This window comes from Panthera leo, chromosome D2, assembly GCF_018350215.1.
Source record: "Panthera leo isolate Ple1 chromosome D2, P.leo_Ple1_pat1.1, whole genome shotgun sequence".
Taxonomy (NCBI): domain Eukaryota; kingdom Metazoa; phylum Chordata; class Mammalia; order Carnivora; family Felidae; genus Panthera; species Panthera leo.
Window position 1 is genome coordinate 59,627,288 of NC_056689.1, and position 25,528 is coordinate 59,652,815.

Here is a 25,528-nt window from a genome sequence, read left to right on the forward strand (position 1 = left end):
ATATGGCTGTTTAAAATAAAAAAATTAAATGTAGGTCTATGCACCCTTAATTTAAATAACTATATAAAGAAAAAAAAAAAAAAGATTCTGTCTATAGATGCCAGATACTGAAATTGACATTTAAATGCACTTTACGTTTTTGCTCATTATAAAAAACTTAAATGCCAGAAAAATGTCAGCACAAATCCATTACATAAGAAATTAGTCTGAAGACCTAGTCAAATAACTATTATATTATTTTGTGACCTCGTTTTCATTTAATAATAGGTCATGACATCTTTTGGGGTCAATAAACATATCTATATCATCCTTTCAATGGCTACGTGGTCTTCTATTGAGTGAATGTACCATAAGATACTTAACCAGACCCCTATTAATGGACACTTACGTGTCCTTAATGTTAGTCTTTATACATGTGTCTTGCACACTTGTCTGGCTGTTGCCTTAGGATAAATTCCTAGATGTGGAATTTGTGTGTCAAAAGGTTTTCATGTTTTATTTGGGCAGTCACTGCCAAACTAATGAAGTTTTAAAACTCTAACTTTCCCTCTTATTCCTGGATCCACCCTTACCCGCCTGCAAAGGATTTTCCTGGCCACAGACCTCTAACAAGTGGAAGAATCCTTTGAATAATCTGTATTTTTTTTCCTGTCAATTTTTTATTTTTATTCTCAACCACAGCTCACCCTGGATATTAAGGAGATTCAAGCTGGCTGGGAAAGTAGGGTGTTTCAAACACATTAACTCATGTGTCCCTCTCTCTTGGCCATATGTAACAGATCTCACCCATGTCCAGCTGACCCTTCTCTTGGGTCATTCACCATAGGACCCTAGCCCAATCACTCACTTGGTCTCCTCCTATTTAGGCCTAAGTAAGAAGGGGCCCAGCCTTGGCCAGGACAGCTAAAGATATGACCGCAACAGGCAGAAAGTAACAGGAGGAAAAGAAGCACCTGCATGAGAGTCCTCAGAAAATAGACAGGAGGTCACATGCTCTGAGCTGGATCCTCTCCATAGCCTCTGAAGGCCATGGTGCAGCAAGTTCAGGGTGAGAAGCATGTGCTAAGCGGTGGCTGATTAAATCTAGAAGCATCCTATAGGGGGACTGTGCTCCTGAGATTCCAGAGTTTTGCCCAGGTACCACAGGACTGACCCAGGGCAAGACAAGCTAATCTCTCTTTCAAAATTCCCTCATCAATGAAGAAGGGACAGAGGAACACTCATGGTGGCCACAGCAGAAAGGGTACATTTCACTTTACCCAACAGAGCTCAACTTTTCCTTCCCTATCTGTTCAGCCAGTGTTTGTAACATGTGCAAGAGGGACACACAGAAAGGAGGGGAAGCAACCTCAAAGTTGCACAGTGTCTCTACTACTGGGGCATATTTGTACTTGAAAAGCTCTTGCCTCTGGCCTCTCTTTGTGACTTCCTGTCTAGCTCAGCTCCTAGAAAAAAGCCAGTCTGAAGCTTCCCACCTGACCAATTAATTGCTCTGCCAGCATATGAAAGTCATGCTCATTCCCTGCCTATCCCCACCTCCACCATCGCCAAAGTATCCAGAGGCAACTAGACATTAAGTGTCTCCAGCCTAGAAGCAGAAAGCCACACCTCTCTAGATGGGACAGATGAAGCATAGGAAATCAAGAGAGAAAAAAGGCCTAGTGACTGCACATTATACTTCATCAAGCTTACTAACCCCAGGGACCCCACGTTATACTTCGTCAAGTGTACTCACAGTGTGAAGAGGGCCAGAGAAAGCAGAAGCTGAAGAGCCTTGGCTTTAACGCCTTCTCAAAGTAAGCAAGCTCCTGCCTTCAAGATGCGTGTTCTTCAGCCCGCACATTTCCACGGCTCCAGTCCCCAGGAACAGTGTGCACGTTGTCTGAAGTGCACCAACTTTAGATGGGGCTGCTGTTTCCAACCTGCTGTGAAGACCAAATACTATACCATGACCACCATGACCATTGCTCGAAAAGCTGGATTAGGACTTGACTGTAGGAAGGAGCAGAGTTGGAGACAGCAGCATAAGCTGAGCAAGAACAGACGAGTCTGAACACAAGAACATGGGAAGGATATATGTATGTGTACCTGTTTGGGGAGGGGAGCGGGTCAGAGCAAAATACGATTTATAATTATTTTAATCTCCTACAAGTTTCTCTCTCCTGACTTGAGATTCTCTCTTGCAATTAAGACTCTGCTCGAGATTTTGGATGTTATCACATCCAACTGGCACTCCATCTGCCCCCCCTGTACTTTTTTGTGCACCATTCATGTTTTAAATTTGCATTGGAAACTATGAAAAAGGAAAGCTTCTGCAGAAAGCAATTTCCTGGGCCAGCAGCTTTTGGACTAATATTCCCTTTGCAATTACCATGGCTTCTTCATGCACATACTCCCCTCCCACCTCCCTCCTCCTTCCTCCACTTTTCCCTCTCTTGCCAGCACCTTCGGTCTGAGCCAAGCCAATCCGACAAGGTACCACAGACCAGGTCACAAACTACGCCTTACGAAAGTGCCCTGGTCAGAAAAAGGAGCATTAACAAGCGGGAAAGAGGGCAAGGAGCTTGAGGAGTCAGCTTAACAGGGCACCCCAGGGGCATGGGGGTTTCATCAGTAGCACACGGGCATAGCACTCTTACACAAGACAGGAAAGAAAACCCCAAAAGTTCACAATCTGAAACTTTGAGAGAGTCCTGATCAAGAAACCGCTAGAGAGATGCAAGGATTAGATGTCTAGTCCACACTGCCAAAGTCCCCTCAGTGTCCATCTGAAGGAAGAGCCGAATATATCGGTTGGCTTGCTGAGGCATCAAGCATCCGTTAGTGTTGTCATATGTAAAAGCTCTAGTCAGCACAGCAAATTTAGAGTCAGAGTCAACACAGGCCTTCTGAGCATCTTTACAGGCCGTTCCTCAGATCAGTGGCGTCAACATATTCCACTGCCGCCATGCATGTCGGGGTCTCTTCTTTTTCTGATGGTGTGAGGAAAATGTCCCAGTTCTTAGGTCCCCAGCTCCTAACCCCCCAATGGAAGTACTAGAATAGTGGAACTGACACACAAAAATGGCCATGAGCAGCAGAAATCCTGTTCTTGGGTGGGTCTTAATCCCATGACCAAGTAGGCCCATGTGGGACTGTCCTGAACTCGGAGAAGGAAGGAAATACAGCGGATACTGTGGACTGCCAGCTGCAGAGCCCAGGAACCAGGACTCTGGTAGATGGAAAGGCAGTGAGGGAGAGAGGGACACCTTTTCCAAAAGTGTGGTTTAAAATGAAAAGGAAAACAAGGCACTTAAGACTTGACTCCAAACTGAATACCAAAATCTGCCCCAAATGGCCTGAGAGCCACCTACTTACAGGAGGATGGGGTGATCCTTCCCCCTGACATGACCCTCCTCCCCCAGTACACAAACATACATTATGCTACTGATCCGGCCACATCCCATCAATGCCTTTTTCACCTGGGCCCAGTACAAACCCTACCCCACCCCCCAATCTGCGTACAAGTGTAAGTACCATTGGCCTAAGAAACTAAAAGCACAGAGATTTCATGAAGGTGCCTCTTTTGACTGATCTGAGTGTTACAGCTAACAGGTGGGGAAATCTTCTTAAATATACGAGTATTATCATGACAGGGCCATTGGAACGGATCAGTGCCATAAGTCAGACAGGGCTGGAAGTTTCCGCCCCACCATCAGGTTCCTCTTTAGCCTTGACAGATCAAACTCAAGCCGAAGCAGGCTACAGAGATCAGTTCAGTGTCCGAGCCAAAGGTCTTCACAGTGAGGGACCAAAGCTGCCCTGGCTGGGCCTCTGCCGGCCCGTGTCCCAGATTAATCACCACCAGGCGGGGCCCGGACACCAGCCTGCAACCTGAGCCCAGCAGCACCTGCACAGGGGTCGCCCCTGCTCCTCCCGCACTCCTCTTGGGCAGGACTCCAGGCATGAGGGTGTCCACCTGTTGACGAGGTTACCTGGAACAGGAGGACAAGACACTCAACTATCTTGAATCCTGCAAATAAGTCACGGATGGTTTGAGTGGATTCATGAAGGAAGGAGCAAAGATACGGTGACTCAAGCAATAAGGTCAGGGCTCCAAGGGAAAGAGGATTCTCAGCCTCTGAACAGAAGGAAAGACACCCAATGCCCCTCTTAACACTGTCTAGAGAGGGACTCCGGCTGGTGAGCAGCAGCTATGAACTAAGGAGATGCTTTGGGGTGTTTGGGACACATTCTCATCATCTACACATCAACAGGATGCTGATAGGGAGGACAGAGACCAGAGCAGGGATGTCTTTTCAAAACACCCCCAAATGCTGTCAGATATACCAGTATGAAAGGAAGCTTAGAAACAACTCACTCTGGCCGCACCTGGGTGGCTCAGTCGGTTAAGCATTGACTTCGGCTCGGGTCATGATCTCACAGTTTGTGGGTTCGAGCCCCACAACAGGCTCTGTGCAGACAGCTCAGAGCCTGGAGCCTGCTTCGGATTCTGTGTCTCCCTCTCTCTCTCTGCCCCTCCCCCGCTCACACTCTGTCTCCTTCTCTCTCAAAAATAACTAAACATTAAAAAAAAAATTAAGGAAAAAAAAAACTCACTCCGTCGAGGGTGTAGAAGAGCTTCCTTCCTCTGAATGCCGAAACCTTGGAGAACAGGTCTCAGACGGTCTCCTAAATCAGTAAGCTATTTCAAATGTGTACATTCAGAGCTAACAACTACATACGGTATCCGGCTGTGCTAGAATGCACTTTTTAGGAGCAAAGGGCCCTATTATAAATTCTTCTCAGATGGCAATCTCTTTTATATTGTTGCTTCTCTGAGGAGGAAGTATTCTGGACGCGCGGGCATGCGCGCCCGCGCGCGCACACACACACACACACACACACACACACACACACACACACACATCAAAAGGAGGAAAATAAGCATGAAGATCTGTATCTTAGAACCATCTGTCCTAGGCCCTAACTTGTGATAGAGGAGAAAGCACTTATGGGTGCACCCTTTCCCACACACCCTGTGGCCCCAGGGAAGGAAGGGGAGGGAGGGGTCAGGGTCAGATTGAAGTGTGTCCCTTGAAAGAGCAGAAGAAAGCACAGGTCAGACCAGAGGAGAAAGAGCTCCTCCACAGCACCTTCAGCTCAGAAGGAACACCCACATCCTGACTGTTACACCTTGTTCCTCCAGAGCTCCATCTCCAGGAATTCCCTTTGAACTCCGGCTGCAGCCCAGTTAGGATAGAGCAGTGGCTACAATTACACACTTGCGGGGAGGGGGGGGGGGGAGGGAACGGAGGAGGAGGGGGTGCATGTGACAGGCCATGAAAGGTCCCAGCCTATAAAACAGACTGGAAAACAAACCCTTAATTTAAATGTTAATGAAAGTGCTGTGGAGACATCAGAGGCTTCCCGGCTGCTCAGAGAACAGCTACACCAGCTACAGAATTTATGGCTCCCCTTCACCCTCCCGCCTCCCTCTCTGCCTCATCACCCACTAAAGTTTAAAGAGTATTAAAAAAAAAAAAAAAAAAAAAACAACTAATTTTAACATTAACTCCGTGCTTCCACCTTGGGATGTGATTGCTAAATTATCTGTTGGCAGAACAGTGATCAAAGGCGGAAAAAACACAGGCACGCTGCGCACACAGCCCGGAGAAGTCAGCTGCGGCTGAGGCAGGGAGAGGACATGGTCTCTTCCTGATGAGGGAGGACTAGAAGAAACAGCGGTGCAGGCGGGGACCCGAGCCAGGAGGGGCAGGCAGCGGGAGAAAGGCAGGAAGACCTGCCCCTCCGATGTGCTGTGCCCCCAGCTGAGGTCACACAGTGCTGTCTAGTTCACTGTCGCTTCCCCAGGGTCCAGCACATAACAGTGCTTAGGTATGTAGACAGAGAGAGAGATAGGGAGGGAGAGGGACAGAGACAGACAGAGAGATGGAGAAACAAAGAAGTTAACAGAGACTGAGGGACGGAAACGTATCCCTGTCAGGACAGGTAGGGTCTCGGTGCACGACTCTGCACCTGCAGTATCCCATCTTCTGCAGTAGCCTCTGTTTCTATTTGTGGTGTTTTATTTAAGTCAGCTCTTGACAACTGAGCCAACCTTGCTGGCCAGGGAAGCAGTGGCTCCCACACACGGGTCCCGGGCCAGCCAGGGCTGGTTGGGTTGCTGGTCTCAGGCCAGCAGCTCAGCACATGAGCCTCCCTGTGCCCGTCCTGCCCTGGGTAGTGGCAGAAATCCAGGGTCTTGAGGAAGTGAAACCCACCCCTGTGGCATCTCGTCTTTGCTACTGATGGATACACTCGCACCCGCCAGAGAGGCTTGGCTCGGCACGGGCAGTGAACTCTGTGCGGCACCCGCCACCCTAGAGATTCAGCAGGACTAGACTCCGATTCAACTGGATCCCTACACTGATCCTTTTCCAACTTACAGTCATTTCAGGCTGGACCAGGGGACCCATCTAGGATTACCCAGAGCTTCCTCCTTTCTCCAGGTGTCACACACCTCCTCTTCCAACCAGCCCCTGGCCCCTCCCTGGTGTCTTTGTGCCTCTGACTCTCTCATCCAGGACCACCACGTGCAGGAGGCTCCCTCTTGTGTGCTCCGAGCCTGGCAAAGGAGGACACTGAGCCGTTCCTTGCTTAGGGAAGGTCTCTTTTTCCTAGACAGGCCCCAGAGGAAGCTTCCCCCTGCCCCGGTCCTGGGAAGGCAGGATGGAAAGATCAAGTCGGCCACAGGCCAAGCCACAACGTAAAGCAAGACAGTCAGCCAGCCATCAGAGTCTTTCTTCAGGTTATCAAGATTGGAATCCTCTTCACAACCCAGCTCTCCATCGCCAACCAGAAAAGGCAAAATTCAGAGAGACAACCTTTACTTTTGACTCATCTTCCCCTAAAAGCTCTGTTATGAAGTCTAGGGCCAAAGGCTTGCTGAGCCACTGGCAACCAAAAGAATCCAAACTGAAAGTTGGCTGTCTCTTTTTCCAATCTTTCAAACTTCTCAGTCAGAGAAAATGCCAGATGCAATTACTTTTCACTAAAGAAAGGTGTATTTCAACAGGCTGGTGAATATGCGTTTACCACACACACAACACACAGTAAACCCTGTAGCCGCTGGAACAAACACCCTGCTCTCCCCAGAAACCCACCCTCTCCCCGAACAGTACACAGTGATTGCTTTCCTTCCAGACTCTCCCTCACCTCTGGGAGAAATGAAGCAAGAGGGGGCCGCTCCTCCATCAAAACCCCCCAGAGGCCTCAACTCACTTTACAAATTTGAATCGGTACATTTCATGCAGACTTGGACTATTCCCCCAAAAAACAAACAGGCCACCACAGTGAGCAAAGTTACACAAAATTATATTGTATATTTAATAACACAGCAAAGTCAATTTTCTACACCTATACCACTCATATATTTCCCCAATGACAGAAACACGAGAGAAGGGATTAAAACCCAAGTGTCCTGGGAAGCCTTCCTGACCACACTCACTCACACGATAGCAAGTGTTGTTGGGAGATGGGGAAAGGATTCTGCAGAACCCCTCCTTTCTCCTGGAGGGCAATAAAAATGGTGTCTGCAGAGGAAGGGGGAGCTGTGGGCTCCTTACTCTTCCCCTAGCAGGCAAACAGGACAAGTGGGTCTCCGGATTCATTTCACCACTAGGGTCCCACCCCCGCTGTGCAAACCAGAGTTCGATGAGCGCTCACACCCCTGGGATGGTACAAGCACTCACGGCTGCCTGATTGAGCCCAGGCCTCGAGGACGTAGGGCCTCCCCCCAACCCTTCCACCTCAACTCGGGCCTCGAGGAAGAGAGAATGTTCTTCAGGCCCCAAGAGCCTTTCAAGGGCCACAACTTCCATCCACCATGCCGGTGGATGAAGGCACAGCAGCGACCTGGGGCCTGCCTTGTGGCCAGCCCTCCGCACCACAGTACGGGCCACAGGCTGGAGGCCTGGGCACCAACTGCCGCCTCTTCTGCCCCATGCCACGTGTGCCCTGAGTCCGCCTTCCCTGGGCCTCAATTTCTCCCTCTGCGGGGGAGGGGCGTGGTGGTGGTGGTCCCCCCTTCCCCCTCAACCAGAGATGGCTGAGTTTTGAGCACTTAGCATCAGCTGGGAGCCATTACAGCAACACGCCCATCTCACCCCGCCACGGAGTAGGATCCTCACAGGCGCTTCCACATACCAAGTTCAGTCATTACACAGGGAGTGAGGAAGGAAGGAAGGAAGGAAGGAAAGAAGGAAGGAAGGGATAGAAAGTCAGAGGGAAGGAAATGGAGTCTTCAACAGTTCTGTATTTCCTCACTCTTGAGTGTTGGCCAACTTTATTCAGCTGGAAATAGTTTCCTTTTGGAAATAATTTTTAAGTGGCAACAAAACTTATTGCACATTTTTAAAACTCTGCGTTTCTGTGTTACTCATGGAAAAGTGCTCAACATCCAACGTGACCTGGGGAGGTTGTTTGCGAGATCCGCAGTCATACCCAGACATATACCCTCCCACCGCAGGTGAGCCTCCCACAGCCCTTCTCTCACTCATCAAAAGCTCCAGGCTGGGCCTCCGCTACAGGAGGGCTTCACCTGTAAGTCATGAATCTTAAAAACAGGATTATTGGCGTCAGGGCAAGAAGACGGGTAGGAGGGCACACAAGAGGTAGAGAAAAAGGTCCTTGTCTGCCACCCTCCTGTGGAGACTACTGGTTTTCCTTCTGTGGTTTTGAGTACCTAAACACAGCTCTAAGCACATATCTGGTATTAAATATCACCCTCCATGGCTGTTTACGGATCAAGAACTCAAGGTCATGGAAGGAAGGAAAGGTGACATTTGGACATGGGACGGAATACCTGCTTTCTCCCAGCAGGAGCACCTCAAATAAAGCCGGAGGCTTGAGGTTTCCTGCTTCCTGCTACAAGTGTCTAAGCACACGCATAAGGAAAGAAGGCAGCCAGCCCCAGCATCTAGATAAATACGACGCAAAGCTCTCACAAATGGTTTTCAACAGAAGAAACAGATTGAGAAAAGGGATGCGGCAGGTCTCCTAACCATTCAGGTGCCTTCTAAAGAGAGGTACAAGGGAGCAGTGAGAGACTGGGAAGTCGTCGGGTAACCCAGGGACACCTGACCTAGAGGACAGCTGCTGCCCACCTCCACTCATGTTCTTCGTGAGAAGTTCATGGTCACATCCCATTAGTGGCCACACTTGCGACCATACTCATACATACCAACGACCATACTCAACAGAGAGGGTGGCAGGGAGGGGAAGAGAAGACAGCGAGGACAGAAACACTATGGGGGTGGGGGGGGGAAGGAAAGAGATTCCTGCAGAGTTCCCACCTCAAGAAGACTGCTGAGGAGGAGGGGAACTCCAGGAGGGCCAGGAGAAGCCCCCGGCAAAGCTGGAGATGTGAGAGACAGCAACTAAAGCCTTGAAACAAAGGCTGTCCCCAAGAGGAGAGATTCTGGTTGCCATAAGGAGATAGCCCTTCTGGCTTTGCAGAGCATTTTCTTACTCATTATTTCAGGTCATCTTCACAATAATCTAGTAAAGCCTATAAAGGAAACTGTATTCTCATTTAATAGTTGGGGAAACAGGCTCAGAGAAGGGCACGGCTTCCCGAGGCTACCCTGCTGGTGGTGGCAAAGCAGAACCCCAGTGTTCCAGCACAGACCCCGAGGCTAGGAGGCAGTGTCTCCCCAGACTGGGAAAATGGATGAGCTCATTGAAAGGTTCAAACTCATGGACGCAGGGAGAAGAAATGGATCTAATAATAGGATGAAACATCCCTATCCCAGTACTTTTCAGGGTAAAAGAAAATGGGGTAGAGAGAATAGCAGCATATACCATGGCCCTCTAGTAAAGACATGGCCCCAAGTGCAAACTATTTTCAAAGAGTCAAGCTGGGGAAGCGGTCATCTCGAAAAACTATGGTCCGGTCGGGTGAGCAAGCGTCACCCTAGGGGCAAGGCAGGCCACCAAGAGGACAAGAAGCCTCTGGAGGAGAATGAGAAAACAAAAGACCCAGGTTTTCACTGAAGATGAAGCATATCAAGGACTCGGCAAAGGTTCTGGCACAGGGCGAATGGCGAATGCTCAGCAGCAGCTGGTAGTGCGGGCTGTGGTAGATTAATGCTAGTACTGTCTGAAAGCTAAGTCCTTCCTCAAAGCCAGTCTGCAAGTTGTGGCCAAAACAAAACTCCGTTTACTGTATTCGAAAAGGCTTCTTAATGACGGGCTAGACTCTGTCCTCAACCTCTTTCACAGACACGATCTTCAACTGTTAAAGCGAACACGTGCTTCAACACATGTTCTACTGTGAAAGGGTAGCCCACCACATTCCAGAGAGGTGGCCAGAGTAGAGGACTAAGGGATGGGGTGCTGAGAGGGCCTGGCCGTGTTCTTTGGCCTCAATCTCTAGCCCTGAAGGGTTTCCCCTCTACCACCGGCCCCACCCCAGCTCTCCCTAGTCCAAAGCCAGCAGAAGTCCACAGGGCAGTCACCAGCCCATCTGCCACCTCCCACAGGTCCCTTCAGTCCTCACACATACCCAGCCCACAGGCCCCCAAGCCTGACCAACTGGCTTTCAAACGGGCAGCAGTGGAAAGAAACTGCGGAGAGGACAGTGCTCAACGGCTCTGTTCTCCGCCCTCCGCTCCCACACACTTAGGCCTCTCTACTCCCTGCTGGTCTTGCCTTCCCGCTTTCCTAGGATTGCTAGAATGATTTGTTCTGAACAGCGACAGGTTTATAGGTTAGCCGACACCTCCGCTCTGTGGAATTTTAATTAACTTCTCTCATCGTCAATATGCTAAGGAACGGGGTCTCCATTCTCTGGGGTCAGCAGTGTGTTTCAGGTCCTGCTATATCAGCCGTCAAATTGAAGAATTAATGACGTGGCTAATCGGCTCTAATTCTTTAGAAAGAAAAAAAATTTGAAAGGGAGTTGCAGAAGGGGGCAGGAGGAGGGGTGCAGGCTCCGTGGAGTAAGGAGAAAGAGGCTGAAGGGGGCTGAGCAAGGTGGGGAACCCACTCTCTCGTAAAACGAGCGACAGACTTAAACCCAGGGCAGGAGAGTGGCAGCCCCCCAGCTTTCCCACTGCTCGTTAGGTGGGGAGTCAGGGACGAAGGCAGTGAGGGGGAAGACCCTAGAAAAACAAACCGTCTGATGGAGCAGGTGCAGGAGGGAGTCTATGTACCCTGCTGGGGAGGAGAGAGACTCTGCCTTGGTTCAAGAAAGCCTGGAAAGCAGAAGTCAGGATGCAAAGCTCACTCACTTAGAGGTGAAGCCACAGAAATACAGACAGGCCAAGGGGGAAGGTAAGGCTACCACCAAAAATTTGGCATGTCTGCTATGATGCTCAATCTACCCCACATACATGTCTCTGGATGAGGGCCCAATTGGACATGGGCCCCACGCCTCTCCGGATGACTCAGCTCTGTAAGCGATACGCTAGAAGACATTTTCCAAGGGGAACAAACCACAGATGTGGGTTGTGAGAGCAGGTTGGCCGGTGTGGTCACTTCCCAGGAGTGCTAACAGGCCTCTGCTTTGGAAGCGACTCCAGAGAGCATATGCTCCAGAAGGGGCACTCTTGTAACAACTGGAGTCAGTTACATTTTAACAGTATCTTTTCCTTCACCGTTTCTGGGGTAGACGCCCAGGAAGTTAGCCCCTGGGATGTTGTCTCCACCTCACACATATATGATGTGAGCCACACACCTTAGGTCTCTGGAGGATTTTCAAAATCTCCAGGAGAGAGGCTTAAAGCAACCTAGAATATACAGGTGGACGAGCTTTCTAGCCCACCCAACCTCATAAAATAAAAGCATTATTATACAGGACAAAACCATATCCAAAAACGTCTCCCTTACCTGAGTAATGGGCTGATAGCAATGGACCAGACTCGGTCTTCGGTCTGGATGGTGTGTAAGCACTGCCCCAGCCGGCCTGATGCCAAAGGCCATACCTGGAAACAGCAGAAGAGATGCTCTCGTCAGCATCGCCTGGGATTGGGACGTGGGGTGAGCATCCCCAGGGCGGTGGGGAAGTGGAAAATCCTCTCTGTCCTGCAGACACAGAGCTCAACGTATGAGCCGAGAGGCTTCCCCAGCCTCCGGCTTGCCTACCTGACTCCCAGGCAGAACCGCCCTCCTCAACATCCACTTGAGAGCTCTCTTCACCACCCAATTTTATAGCAGGGAATCAGGAGCTCCACACTCCAGCTGAGACGTGATGAAGCCGGGTGAGCAGGTGCGGCTTGCCTCTCTCAACAACCTCCTCGTGCTGGTGGGTTTTCCTCTTTCCTATCTCTCACCCAGATTTTCCTTTGGGAGGTAGGGAGAAGGAGGATGATCAAGGCACAGTATGGGGGAACAAAGACAGAATCACAGCAGAATTAAGAGAGAGGAGCAAAAAGGAAGACACAAGAGAAGGGGAGAACGGAGGAAGAAGAGAGGCTTCTAGGCACGAAGGTGGTATGTTCTTGTTTGTTTGTTGATAATGCCCAGGATCCAGTGCTATTCATGTCGGCAGGGAATTTAGCACCTAGTGTCACCAAAAGTAGCAGAAAAGCTTAACTCTTTTAAGCTTCCATATCTCCTACAGGTTAAAAATATTGCTTGGAGCACATTATCTGGTCCCTATCAGTCAGGAATGTACATTAGCAGCCACTCCGGGCTTAACTCTAATCAACACTCAGGGAGCCCTCTCAGCAGCCAGTGCATTTAGAAATCTCCCATTAAGCACAAGGCCCCCCTCACCTCACCCAACCCTAGATGACACAGTCAGGGAAATAAGCCTCTAACCAAACAGAAAGGAAGCCTCAAATGTACAGGGCTGTCCCAGACAGCAGCCAAGGAGGGATCCTGGGGCAGCCAGATGGATCAATGACCTCTCAAGGTCCCTGCCGTGCTATAAGGGGAACACACAAAAGCCAGTCAGGACCTTAGATGGAAGAACTTTCAGGAAACATTCCTTGAATTTAAGGGGCAGGTGATGGAGTGGGGGTGGTCTTGCCTTCTTGGGGTCACATGACATGTCTTCCCCATAAAAGGAGAAAGTGTTTTCGATCTTGTGTATGTATAAAAGGTATATATGAGTTATTTCCAACACAGGGAAAAGAAAATAAACTTAAGAAGATTCTGAACAAGGAGGGGCAGAAAACAAAAGTGAATACCACGACTTTCCTGGAGTGCCATGATTCTGGCTTACTCTTCCGGATCTACAATCAGGCCCCTTTGCTAGTAACTAGAGGCGTTTCTACTGTCTTCTTTCAGATAGTCCAGGCCTGGAAGAGTGGTTTGCCTTTCCTCAGATGCGAACTCCCTAGGAGGCGGGTTGGAAGGTGAGGAGACACTAAGGACTCTGATTACAACATCTATGGGGACAACTCCAGTCCTGGACTCACCAGTGCCACCCCCACCCCCCCCTCCCCCGGGACGGGCTGGTGGATTCCAACACCGTACAAACCACAGAACAAGGTTCCTGGCCTCCGGGAGTGGCTCAGGAGGCATGTTGCCAATTCTGAGCCGATGTTGGGAAAGCCACAAACCCGAGTGTCATGATGCCTGAGGGACAGGAGTTGACAACAATATGCTGATCACACTTTCACCCTCAGTGGTCAAATCCAAAACAAACCCTTCCCTGGAAAAGACATATCTCAGTGGAGGTGGGCATTCACATAGTCCTTTTAAGAAGCAGTTGACAATATGTATCAGGACCCTTAAAATGACCGAAGCCTTACACTCAGTAATTCTCTTGCTGAGATTCTATCCTAAGAAAATAATTCTAAAACAAAGAGAAGCCTGCGTGGTAAAAATATTCCCTGCAGCCTATGGTTGCAGAAAGAGCACGCATGGGCTTTAGAATCAGACCCATTTGGGTTTGAACCCAGTTGTTACTTATCATCTCTGATCTTAGGGATATTTCAAGACTTCTTAGCCTCAGTTTCCTTGTGTGTAGAATGGGAAATAATATCTATCTTTTGAGGGCTACAGAAATGTCAAGATATGTATAAAGCACCTGGCACAGTAATAGCACAGCGTTTGGAAGGGATTAGGCACCCAACAATGGTGGTTCTTATTACTTATTAAGCCATTAAAGATGACACAAATAATTTGTAATAATAATAGGAAACTTTATAAAATAAAGTAGATACAGTAGGGTATATTGGCTATCCACAATATATTACAAGCATAATTATGTAGGGATAAAATTAACCTAAAGGATAAAAGGAGAAAATGAACAAATGTAAAGGGCTTAGCATCGTGCCTGGTTACACTGTATACAGTTACAAAACAAACAAGCAAACCTATGCATTGAAAAATAACTACAAGAAGAAAAAGAAAAAACAAACCAAGTTCAAATGTTCCCTCCTTCATAAATTCTCCCCTTTCAAGGCAGATGTGATCTCTCCACCCCTGAACTCTCTGGCCCTAGAGGCTTACACTTGACAGTCCTGGCCACTTCCCCTCAGCTTCGCAGCCACTGCACGCACATCTCAGCTCCCCTTAAAAAGAGGGGCAGTCTCTTCTTTACCTTTGAAAAACCCTACTGCCTTGTACACTAAGCCCTGCATACAGTTGGCACTTAAAAGAATGAATGAAAGAACAGAGAAATAAGGAGGCAATGAAAGAATGGTCAGAACCAGCCCAGGCCCACGAAGAACATTCCTACATTCCTATCACATCTCAGGATGGGGCTGGCCTCACTAAAGCCCAGAGGGGCAATCCAAACAGAGTCTCAATAAGCTTGAAAGTAGGGTTGGCAGGGGCGGGGAGGGGCAGGGAGAGGAAGAATCTGAGCAGTCGCTAACTCAGAACTCAGAAGTCTTACGAAGAAAATGTTTTAGTTCCTTTCACCCCAATAAAACAATCTCTTTTCTAAAACACAGTAGCTATCTGGGGGAACTCCCAACAAACAGGCTATAGATCTTTACAGGCAAACATGAGTTTGCCTAAGTTCTTGCATAGGTTTGGGCATATTAGAAGCAGCTACAGAACTGCAGAAGCCACCGAAAAGCCATGGAAACCTAGCTAGAAAAGACTGGCTGTGGGTAGCGTGGAAATGGGTCAGGAAGACGAAGGCGGCTAGAGGCAAAGACAACCACATAGCGGGAACAGAAGCAGCATCCAGAAGTCTGAAAAGATGAGCGGGCCCAGAAGTCACCAGGGAGCCCGTAGATAGCCGACCAGTTTTCTGGAGGTGAAGAACCCGGGGGGAGAATTCTGTCACTGTCTTCAAAGAAATCCTCAAAAGGAATACGATGTGCTGCAGTGACAATTTTAGAATTTAGAAAGTACCTGTTTTAACGCTTAAAAAAAATCGAATCCACTAAATGGGGTTGTGTTGGTACTTCAAGCATGAAACAAATCCAATATCCCAAATAAAGATGCTGTCCCCTGACTAGAATAGCAGCCCATCCCCCTGAATTGCTACCTGTGGTCATAAAGCTTAGTTTATGCTGCTCTGGGTATCAGACCACAGAGAAGAGACTAGAAGAGACGTCACTGAGAAGGAGGAGCCAGGGGAAGCTCGAAGCCATGACAGGAAGATGCCAGGAGATGGGAATATTTAGGCCACATGTGCCAAAAAGATTTTTATGCAAATTGATTTCTGAGGAGTACAGCGAGTTAAGGCCAGTGTCTTTTCAAGGAATGGTAAAACGACAGCGACCAATCAGAACCCTGAAGTAAGGATAGGGTGGACGGAATGGGAAACAGGCAATAGGAACTTCAGTTTCCGAGTTAGTTCAAAGGTTTTCTGGATTTTTCTCAGGCTTCCTGTGCTGGTGAGCATGTCTCTCTGACAGAATGCAAAGTGTTAGGAAGAAAACAGCCAAGGGAGGAGAAGCTTCCGTAAATAGAAAGGAACATACGTAGCCCTTCTTTTTATATCAATTGGTGGCATGTTTATAGGAAGGAGTAATCACCAGAGGGTACGTGGAGTCAGAAAAGCTAGTGAATAAAAAGCGCCACTGCCCTCTCCTGAGACCCTCCCTAGGTGTCTCAGAGGCCCGTTTGCTGACACGAACAGGCATCTTGCTCCTGTTGGCGCTATGATCTCCAGATGCTGAGAGGAAACAGGCGAGTAAGATACTACCAGGCCTCCTGCACCTCAGCTTAATTGTCAGCAGGGTTCCCACAGCAGCCCCAAAGGACCAGGCGTGTGCGGGCCCTGCCTGGGGCTGCGGGACACAGGGGTGGAGACAGAAGTTCTTCTCTGTGTCATGGGTGGAGGCCTGTTTGACCCAAACGTGGGTGAGTGGAGTCCATAAAGCAGAGGTCACACTACTTCTCAACCTCATTCTGTTTTGCCTTGGCAGATGTCTGACCGTAGACCAGGCAGTTTGGCAATGACGCACCAAAAACGCCTTTCTCTCCTCATCTTTCTACTGCTTACTGACCACATCACTCTCCAGAGAAGCAGTAAAAACACATTTTAATTATCAGCCTGATTGCTTATAAACAAGGTGGTGAAAAATTAACCTCCCTAAACAGAAAGCAAGCAAAAGGAGGGAGATTTTAAAATAAAATATTGGGGTCAGAACTCAACCCACAAACTTGAGGAAATTCAGCTCAGGGAGGAAAAGCTGGCCAGGCCCTCTGTTTTTGAGTTCACGCCACATTTCAAGTGAGTGGCAAGCTTCCCAGCCACTGTCCACTCCTTTCTCAGGCCAGCTGGCAGGGATGTAGCCTGGCATGGCCAGCCGCATGCCAGAGGCACATAAGTGAGTCCTTTATCGTGTTGTCCCCCTGCTGCCCCCACCCAATGCCCTCAGCCAATCCCAAGACTCAAGGCCCTATCCACCCTCTCCCACCCCACTCCCTATAGACAGGAGGGAATAACAGTACCTAAGGGGGACACCACTCACCTTGGCCGTCCTGTCCCTGGAGCCGCTCACGATGATGCCCCCTCTGCAATCCACACAGTTCACCTCCTGTTCATGAGCCGAGTACTTGACAGTGAAGGTGCTATGAATCTTATGAACACCAATCTTCCCATCTCTAGGAGAGAAATAAGGAGCCCATCCCCAATAGCCAATTATTCTCTCTGTCAGAAGAGAACAAAGCTACGGAAGCAGCCCGAGTCTCTAGTGATGTCCAAATCTGCTAAGTTTTAGGCAACTCAGCTCAAAATAAGGTGCTGAGCTTCGAGATACCTTTACTTCCTCAGTACACTTGGGGCTGAACAGAGCTGAGAGACAAAACAAATTTCCCCCTCGAGAGTATCACAACCAGCTTCACTTTTCATTAAAGGCTCTTCCTGTTTTCCTTCTCTGGCTAACCCTATTAAGTGTCTTTGGTAAATCTCTCTGCTTCAAATGGAAAAAAAACAAAACAAAACACTCCCTCTTCTTATGGTCTCCCTCCTCATCCCTTTGGAGTTGAGACAGAAAAGCGAGAGGCAGGCAGGCAGAAGTTCCCTGAAGAATGCTAAGGAAGAAGGAGGAGAACTCTGCGGCACTTACCCTCCTGCACTGATAATATGCGAGTTGGCCAGCACAAAGTGGCAAACGTCCTCATCATGCCCAGCAAAGACTCCCAGGGGCCGACGGTTCAAGCTGGCACCATCTGGGCGGAACTGATAGGCCAGGATGAAATTAGCCTGGGATATGTACAGAGAATCACCTTCTAGCTGCATCCAGGGCATCTGACTGCAGAGATATAAAACACAATTTAAAGATCATCAAGATACAGCATGAAAAGTTGACTCCAATCTTTAGAGAGGCTGACCGATTCTCAACGTAGTGAGAATAACCTGCACTTTACCCCCCTCCTCTCCTTTAAAATTACCTCCCCGTAGGCTACCCTCAGACAACTAGAGAGACTGAGCTTTGTAGTAACCTAATCTTCTCTGGACTTTCTAAAACAGAGTCAGAATTAAACGACCAATCAGATATCACTTTTAATGGGAAAATGCTTAAGACCTGAATTACTGGCAACTTAGATTTCTTTTGGGGAGGCAGAGCTCAGCGACTATAATGACTGGGGCATGGACAGGGTCAAAAACAAATCTTCCACCCAGAGAAAGTGATTTTCTTTCATTACACATCCTCACTGATTTGAAGTGTTAAGTGATAAGTTTCGAGGTTCCAAGACTCCCATACATACCTCTTCCCCAACAGAGCAGATGGAGAAAAGAGAAGAGTGAGCCCTGAGAAGCCCCATTCCCTTATCCCGCTAGAGCAAAGGGGCCATTTATAAGTGAAAGGAATAAAGCCATTTAGGAAAGGATGCTAATGTACTGGTTACATATCCAGCTCCACACAGGGGATATCTATGTTTCGGTATTAGAGGGTAAGTGGGGCAATGGAAAAACGGCTTCGCAGCAGTCCGCTACAGTTCAGGGGTTATGGAGAAATAGTCAGCTCTCCCAGGCAGCTGATAAGAGAAATCCACAAGTAGTCAAAGATTCCCTCCACAATCCAGCAAAAGGAAGAAAGTTTAGAAGCCACAGGCCAGTCCCATGGCACAGAGTGAGCCTCAAGAAGAAAGAAGACTCTGCCAGACCCCAGGCTCTCTGGTGGGGACTAAGCCCCTTCCCCAAGGCAGACAACCCAGCAGCCTGTCCTACTCTATGGAGGAGTTCTGGAGCTACCAGGTCCCAAGCAAGGCTTAGGGACGGCTGATTCATCCCCATTTACAGAGACACCATCTCCCACTGCCAAGCCTGTCTGAGCAAACTGGGCTGTGTTTCTTCCCCAGACTCCTTAATACAAGCGTCATGGGAATGTGGAAAAGTTCTGCAAATTGACTTGACGGGCCATTAAATGCAGCTTGGACTTTGTAGTAGCTGAGTTTCTGCTCAGGAGGTTTTTACAAGTGTGTGCATATATTATATAGAACATGTGTTGAGTAGGTAGCGATGCCTACATTCTCACTCATTATGCACTTCCCTCTTCAACATCCCCTTGCACGAGTTTGTGGCACACTCAAGTGGGGAGCAAGCAGAAGGGGTTGGAATGCATGTGTTTAGAGCCATCTGGTAAACAGCCATTTGCCGAGGACAAGAAACCAGGTTCATGCCAGGTGAACGGTGGAGAATCCCGGGGCAGCCTGGTAACTGCTTTGTGTGTTTATTTGCCAAACTGCTTTGAAACCAGCCCCAAAAAAGACGTCAGGGACAAAAACCTTGATAGAGAAATAAACTCTACTTTCTGATATTAAAAGGCAAAAGCGGGAAGCAGAGAGTACAGTTTTTCATCATAAAAATCCGTCTTTCTCCCTAGTAGTTTCTCTACAGTCACCGCCACGACCAGTACCCCCACATAATTCACAGCCACCACCAGCCATGAAAACAGCAAGAACTGGACACAAGCAAGAGAGAAGGGGTCATCAGATGAAGAAGCCGGTCAGTATCTCTCAGCACAAGCACAGGTCAACCTGGAATGAGGAACCACGATGCTCCTTAACCATTCCGACCAATCATCGAGGAGCACTTGCTTGGCAGGGAGTCAGATGATAACTATGAAATAATGTAGCATCAATGAAGCATAAGATTTGTGGCATTAGCAGTCCAAAGCCACTGTCTAAATTTCCTAGCAGTTCTGAGTTCTATCTCCCGTAACATCTACAGCCAAGCCTTTAGATCCTATTTTGCCTTCTTAATAAAGTAGGGGAGAGGGCTAACAGACACCAGGAGTGAAGCATAGCTCTGTAGAGTAGATTTAAAGAAAAATAATTATAAAACAAGATGGGTTGAAATACTGGCTTCATTTAACTCTTTTGATGAGGTAAGTTAATAGGGGTTACCTCTGAGTGGTTGCATTATATGTAAGTTTTATTTTCTTCAAACTTCTATTTTTTCAAATCTCTACAATAAACATTTGTTATTTTTATAATCATAAACGTGTGGAATTTGTTTAAATAAAGCACATTTGATGGCAATTTTTACCAATGTGAAAAAAATTGTCCCTCTGATGCCTGCTTTGTGATGTTTAAAGGATCACCAGTGCCACACCACCCAAGACAGGCACATTTACACTCTAGCTAAGACCAGATATTTTACTTCCCAGCATGCTTTTCTGTTCCAGGTAGCTTTGAAAGAGTCAAGGAGTACCTGGGTGGCTCACTCGGTTGAGCATCTGACTTTGGCTCAGGTCATGATCTCACAGGTCATGAGTTCGAGCCCTGCATCAGGCTCTCTGCTGTCAGCGCAGAGCCCACTTTGGATCCTCTGTCCCCGCCCGCCCCCCCCCCCCCCGCCCTTCCCTCACTCACGCTCTCTCTTTTAAACATGAATAAACATTAAATTTTAAAAAAAGAATCAAGAGGCTACTTACCTGCATCTCCACTTCAGCAGAATCCCCTCTCGGCAGCGCCCCAACCTCCAGTTCTGAGACACCTTCACCCGTTCCTTCACTGGGACATTGGCCATCCTGTGTGCAGACAGAACAGATAATCCAGTCACTACAACTCATTGCCAACCAGAGAAAATTCCATAGGCTTATGAGGTAGAACTTGGGAGTATCTGGAATATATCTAGATATAAGTGACAGGGTTAGGACATGAGAAAGGATTAACTTTTCTCTCTCCACACTGGGATAACCAAGAAAGCCAAGGAGAAGAGCCTGTCCTTTACAGTGTCTATAGTGATGCCAAAGTGACCTAATGGAGAAAGGATAACAGTGCTGGAACTACTGGCTATCCATAAGGAAAAAAGTAAACTCTGACTCCTACCTCACACCATACAGAAAAATTAATTCAAAATAGATTTAAACATGAAATCTAAAATTATAAAGCTGATAGAGGAAAATATATCAAAATATTTCTGCAACTTGGGGCCTGGGAAAAGGTCTCTTAAGACACAGAAAGCAATAGCATACAAGAAAACTCTAATGAATGAGACTTTATCAAAATTAAAAATTTTTGCTTACCACAATGAATATACACACCACATTCTGGGGGAAAGTGTTCACAAAATATATATCTGACAAAGGGCTTATATCCAGAAAATACTAAGAAATTATAAATACATATGTATAACTGTATACATATGTATATGTATATATTGTATATGCATTTATATATGTATATATAATTATACACACACATGTATATGTATATATAATTATACACAAATAAATATATATATATGCATATATATTTTTTGAAGGCCAGTAAGGAACTCTCCTGCAATCTTGGTGGCAAAGCAAAATGGTAGAGCTATCATGGAAAAATGTCTGACAGTTTATTATAAATCCAAACATATACCTACTCTATGACCTAGCAAATACCCAGGAGAAAGCATACACCCACAAAAAGACTTGCACAAGAATGTTCACAGGAACTTTAGTAGTAAGAGCCCAAAGTTGAAAAGAGCCCAGGCAGCCATCAGAAGAATGGCCAAACACCCCATGATGTATATTCATACAATGGAATGCTACTCAGCAATAAAAAGGAAAGTACTATTGCTATACACAGTAATGTGGGTGAATCTCAAAAGCTGAATGAAAGCAACCTTACACAAAAGAGTTCATGTTGTATGATTCCATTTATGTGAAGGATATTGAGAAGGATTATTATTATGTGAAGGATATTGTGAAGCATTATGAAGAAGGATAACTAATCTATGGTGGAAGAATCAGAATAGTGATTACCACTGGGAACCCTACCACTGGGAAGGGGACTGACTGGGAAGAAACATGTAGAAACTTTCTGGAGCAACATTCTGTGTCTAAATCTTAAAGGGATTTGGGTTATACAGGTGTATATGCATTTGTCGAAAAATGCATCAAATGGAAAAAAAATGCCCCAAATGATACACTTAAGATTAAAGTTTGAGCATTTTGCTGTATATAATATTAAGTTTATTTATTTATTTTTGAGAGAGAGAGAAAGAGAGCACGTGCACAGGGGAGTGGCAGAGAGAGAGGAAAAGAGAGAATCCAAGCAGGCTCCGCACGTCACGCTCTGCACTGTCAGCCTGGAGCCCGATGTGGAACTTGAACTTACGAAACATGAGACCATGACCTGACCCGAAGTCAAACGCTTAACCGACTGAGCCACCCAGGAGCCCCTGTATATAAACCCATAAACTAATATATATACGAGTCAATTGTATGCATGCATACTGTAGTGTTTATAGGTGGAATGTACTGATATCTGCAACTCACTTTGAAATGCATGATAACACAAATACACTAAAATGTTCATTGTAGAATCTAGGTCGTGGGCATATAAGTGTCTGTGGAATAATTCATTCAACTTTGCTGTTTTAAATTTTTCATTTAAGAAAATGTTGGGGGTGTCAGTAGTGCTTTCTGGGTGAGGAAAATAGAGCAGTAAGGAATACGAGAGCACACTAGCGTAGGAATGGTGTAGTCTGTGACTGGGTTGGAGTGGCAGGGGGGTAGGGAGAAGAGCTCGAAGCCACTCTGAAAGTACACTTTGGGACAGAATTCTGAAATTGTGGGCAAGAATTTGAAAATTTCATTTCAGGGGGCGCCTGGGTAGCTCAGTTGCTTAAGTGTCTGACTCTTGATTTCAGTTCAGGTCATGATCTCATGGTTCGTGGGATCAAGCCCTATGTGGGGCTCTGCACTGGCAGCATGCAGCCTGTTTGGGACTCTCTCTCTCTCTCTTTCTGCCCTTCCCTCACTCTCTAAACAAACAAGCATTTTTTTAAAAGAAAATTTCATTTTAGGCCCCCACAGCTCCCCTGTGTTTCCTTGGCCTGCTCCACTGGACAGTACAGGGTACGCTGCTTGGGACACGGAGTGGTAACTACCAGGTCTATTGAGAAAAGAAGAGAGAAACATGCATTTCCTCCCGTCTCTGCTATGCCTTCACACTGACTACCCTTTACCAAAAGGCAGCCGTGAAGTCCTGCTTACAAGATTATGACAAATACAGATTAAAAAGGATGGTTTTGGTAGGCAGAAAGAGAAGATACCTAATCCGTTTCTAGATAAATAATACTCTATCTACCTCCTGATCTCATCTCATTTGTTCATTTGTATAAACTAATTGTTTTTGATTAACAAAATGATACATCCACAAGGTAAAAAAAAAAAAATGCCAATAGACTGATAGATACTGTAGACGCATTTATATTGGTATGTATTTATACATATACCCAGTTTTTAATTTAAAAAAACAGTACAGGCGCCTGGGTGGCTCAGTCGGTTGAGCGTCTGACTTCAGCTCAGGTCACGATCTCACGGTTCGTGAGTTCGAGCCCAGCGTCAGGCTCTGGGCTGATGGCTCAGAGCCTGGAGCCTGCTTCCGATTCTGTGTCTCCCTCTCTCTCTGCCCCTCCCCCATTCATGCTCTGTCTCTCTCTGTCTCAAAAATAAATAAACATTAAAAAAAATTAAAAAATAAAAATAAAAAAATAGTACACTATTTTACTCATTGCTTTCTTAACAATATATCTCAGGAAGCATTTCATATCAATACATTAAGAGCCATCTCATTCTCTTTAACAGCTGCATAGAATTCTATTGTGTAACTCAATCATCATTTGACCAGTCCTTTACTGATTCACATTTAAAGGGCTTCCAGACTTTAGCTATTATAAATACTGCTGTTATAAATATCCTTATATCTCTATTTAGGTGTGAGAACCCCAAGCAGGCTCCACGCTGCCAGCATAGAGCCCAACATGGGGCTCGAACAGAGGAACTGTGAGACCATGACCTGAGCCCAAACCAAGAGTCAGACGCCCAAACTACTGAGCCACCCAGGTGCCCCAATATTTTTATTTCAGACCTTACTATGGAAAATCTTTCAACATAGTAAATACAGTTTAGTTAATCCCATTGAACACTATTTAAAAAATGATTTAGAATGTTTCAATCTCTCTGGATCATAATTCCAAAGATAATTTATTTAACAAACATTTAATGTGGTGTTTATGATGTGCCAGGAACTGTTTTCATTTACCTAATGCTTTATGCATAGTAAGTATCAATAAACATTTGTTGATAAAGCAATTGTACTTCCTGTATTCTATCCAATTAGAAGACGTCGGGGGGAAAAAAAAGACGACATTGGAAATAAGCAATAAGCAAACTGGCTGATACTGCAATTTAAATACAGAAAGCCAGAAATGACCCAAACTGATATAAACCAATATATAACAAACAAAGTAAAGTTTTAAAGAAAGGAAAGAAATCTCCACTTCATCAGTGCTATTGGGTTTGTATACCATGTTCCCAACCTTATGAGAAAGAAGGAGGAGGAATATACATGCCTAGAAAGAACGTGGGAAGTATATACTCTAAAATAGTTAACTGTGGGTAGCCAACTTTGGGTGTTTTATTTTCTTTGCGTTTTTACATATTTTCCAATTTTTCTACAATGTAATATTTTGGTGAACAAGAAAATACCCATTAAAATAATAATGCTGGTGATAAAACTGGAAATCAATAGGTTAAAAAAAACTGATTTAGATTCTTACATCTCATAAATAATATAATAAATCCTTGCAAAATGAAAGTGAATTTAAAATAGCTTTTCAGGGCTCCTGGGTGGCTCAGTCGGTTAAACTTCCAACTTTGGCTCAGGTCATGATCTCACCATTCATGGGTTCCAGCCCCACATCAGGCTCTGTGCTGACAGCTCAGAGTCTGAAGCCTGCTTCGGATTCTGTGTCTCCCTCTCTCTCTCTGCCCCTCCCTTGTTTACGCTCTCTCTCTCTCTCTCTCTCTCTCTCTCTCTCTCAAGAATAAACATTTAAAAAATTTTTAATAAAAAATAATAAAAGTTTTTTAACTGGAAGATTTTAAAGTGTTTAAATTTTATTTGTATTTACTTATTTTATTATTTACTTATTATTTTTTGAGAGAGAGACAGAGCATGAACAGAGGAGGGGCAGAGAGAGAGAGAGAGAGAGAGAGAGAGAGAGAGAGAATCCAAAGCAGGCTCCAGGCTCTCAGATGTCAGCTCAGAGCCTCATGATGAGGGGCTTGAACCCACGAACTATGACATCATGACCTGAGCGAACTTGGAAGCTTAACCAACTGGGCCACCCAGGCGCCCCTAAAGTGTTTAAATTTTAAATACTATCCCAAGTGGGGCACCTGGGTGGCTCAGTGGGTTAAGCGTCTGACTCTTGATTTTGGCTCAGGTCATGATCTCATCATTTGTGAGCGTCTGACAGCCCAGAGCCTGCTTGGGATTCTCTCTCTCCCTCTCTCTGCCCCTCCCTCGCTCACATTCTCTTTCTCTCCCTCTTTTCTCTCTCTCTCTCTCCCTCCCTCCCTCATTCTCTCAAAATAAATAAATAAACTTAAAAAAATAAACACTGGGGTGCCTGGGTGGCTCAGTTGGTTAAGCATCCGACTTCAGCTCGGGTCATGATCTCGCGGTTCGTGAGTCCAAGCCCGGCGTCGTGCTCTGTGCCAACAGTTCAGAACCCGGAGCCTGCTTCGGATTCTGTCTCCCCCGTTCTCTCTCTGCCCCTCCCCCACTCATGCTCTGTCTCTCTGTCTCTCAAAAATGAATAAATGTTAAAAAATAAATACATACATACATACATGCTGAGCAGAATGTTAAAAGAGTTTAAAATGAAAACAACAGAGTA

The 25,528-nt window shown here is 46.5% G+C and overlaps 1 protein-coding gene across 2 annotated transcripts in view; it reads right to left on the bottom strand.

Annotated features, from left to right (window-relative positions):
* Positions 1-25,528, bottom strand: part of FBXW4 (F-box and WD repeat domain containing 4) — an 80,508-nt gene that overhangs the window by 41,081 nt on the left and 13,899 nt on the right. For both annotated transcript variants that reach the window (XM_042909378.1, XM_042909379.1), the window contains exons 2-5: positions 20,283-20,378; positions 17,469-17,654; positions 16,872-17,004; positions 11,872-11,966 (exon numbers count right to left, since the gene is read on the bottom strand). In XM_042909378.1, coding sequence (XP_042765312.1) covers positions 11,872-11,966; positions 16,872-17,004; positions 17,469-17,654; positions 20,283-20,378 — 510 coding nt within the window. The remainder of the gene's footprint in view (positions 1-11,871; positions 11,967-16,871; positions 17,005-17,468; positions 17,655-20,282; positions 20,379-25,528) is intronic.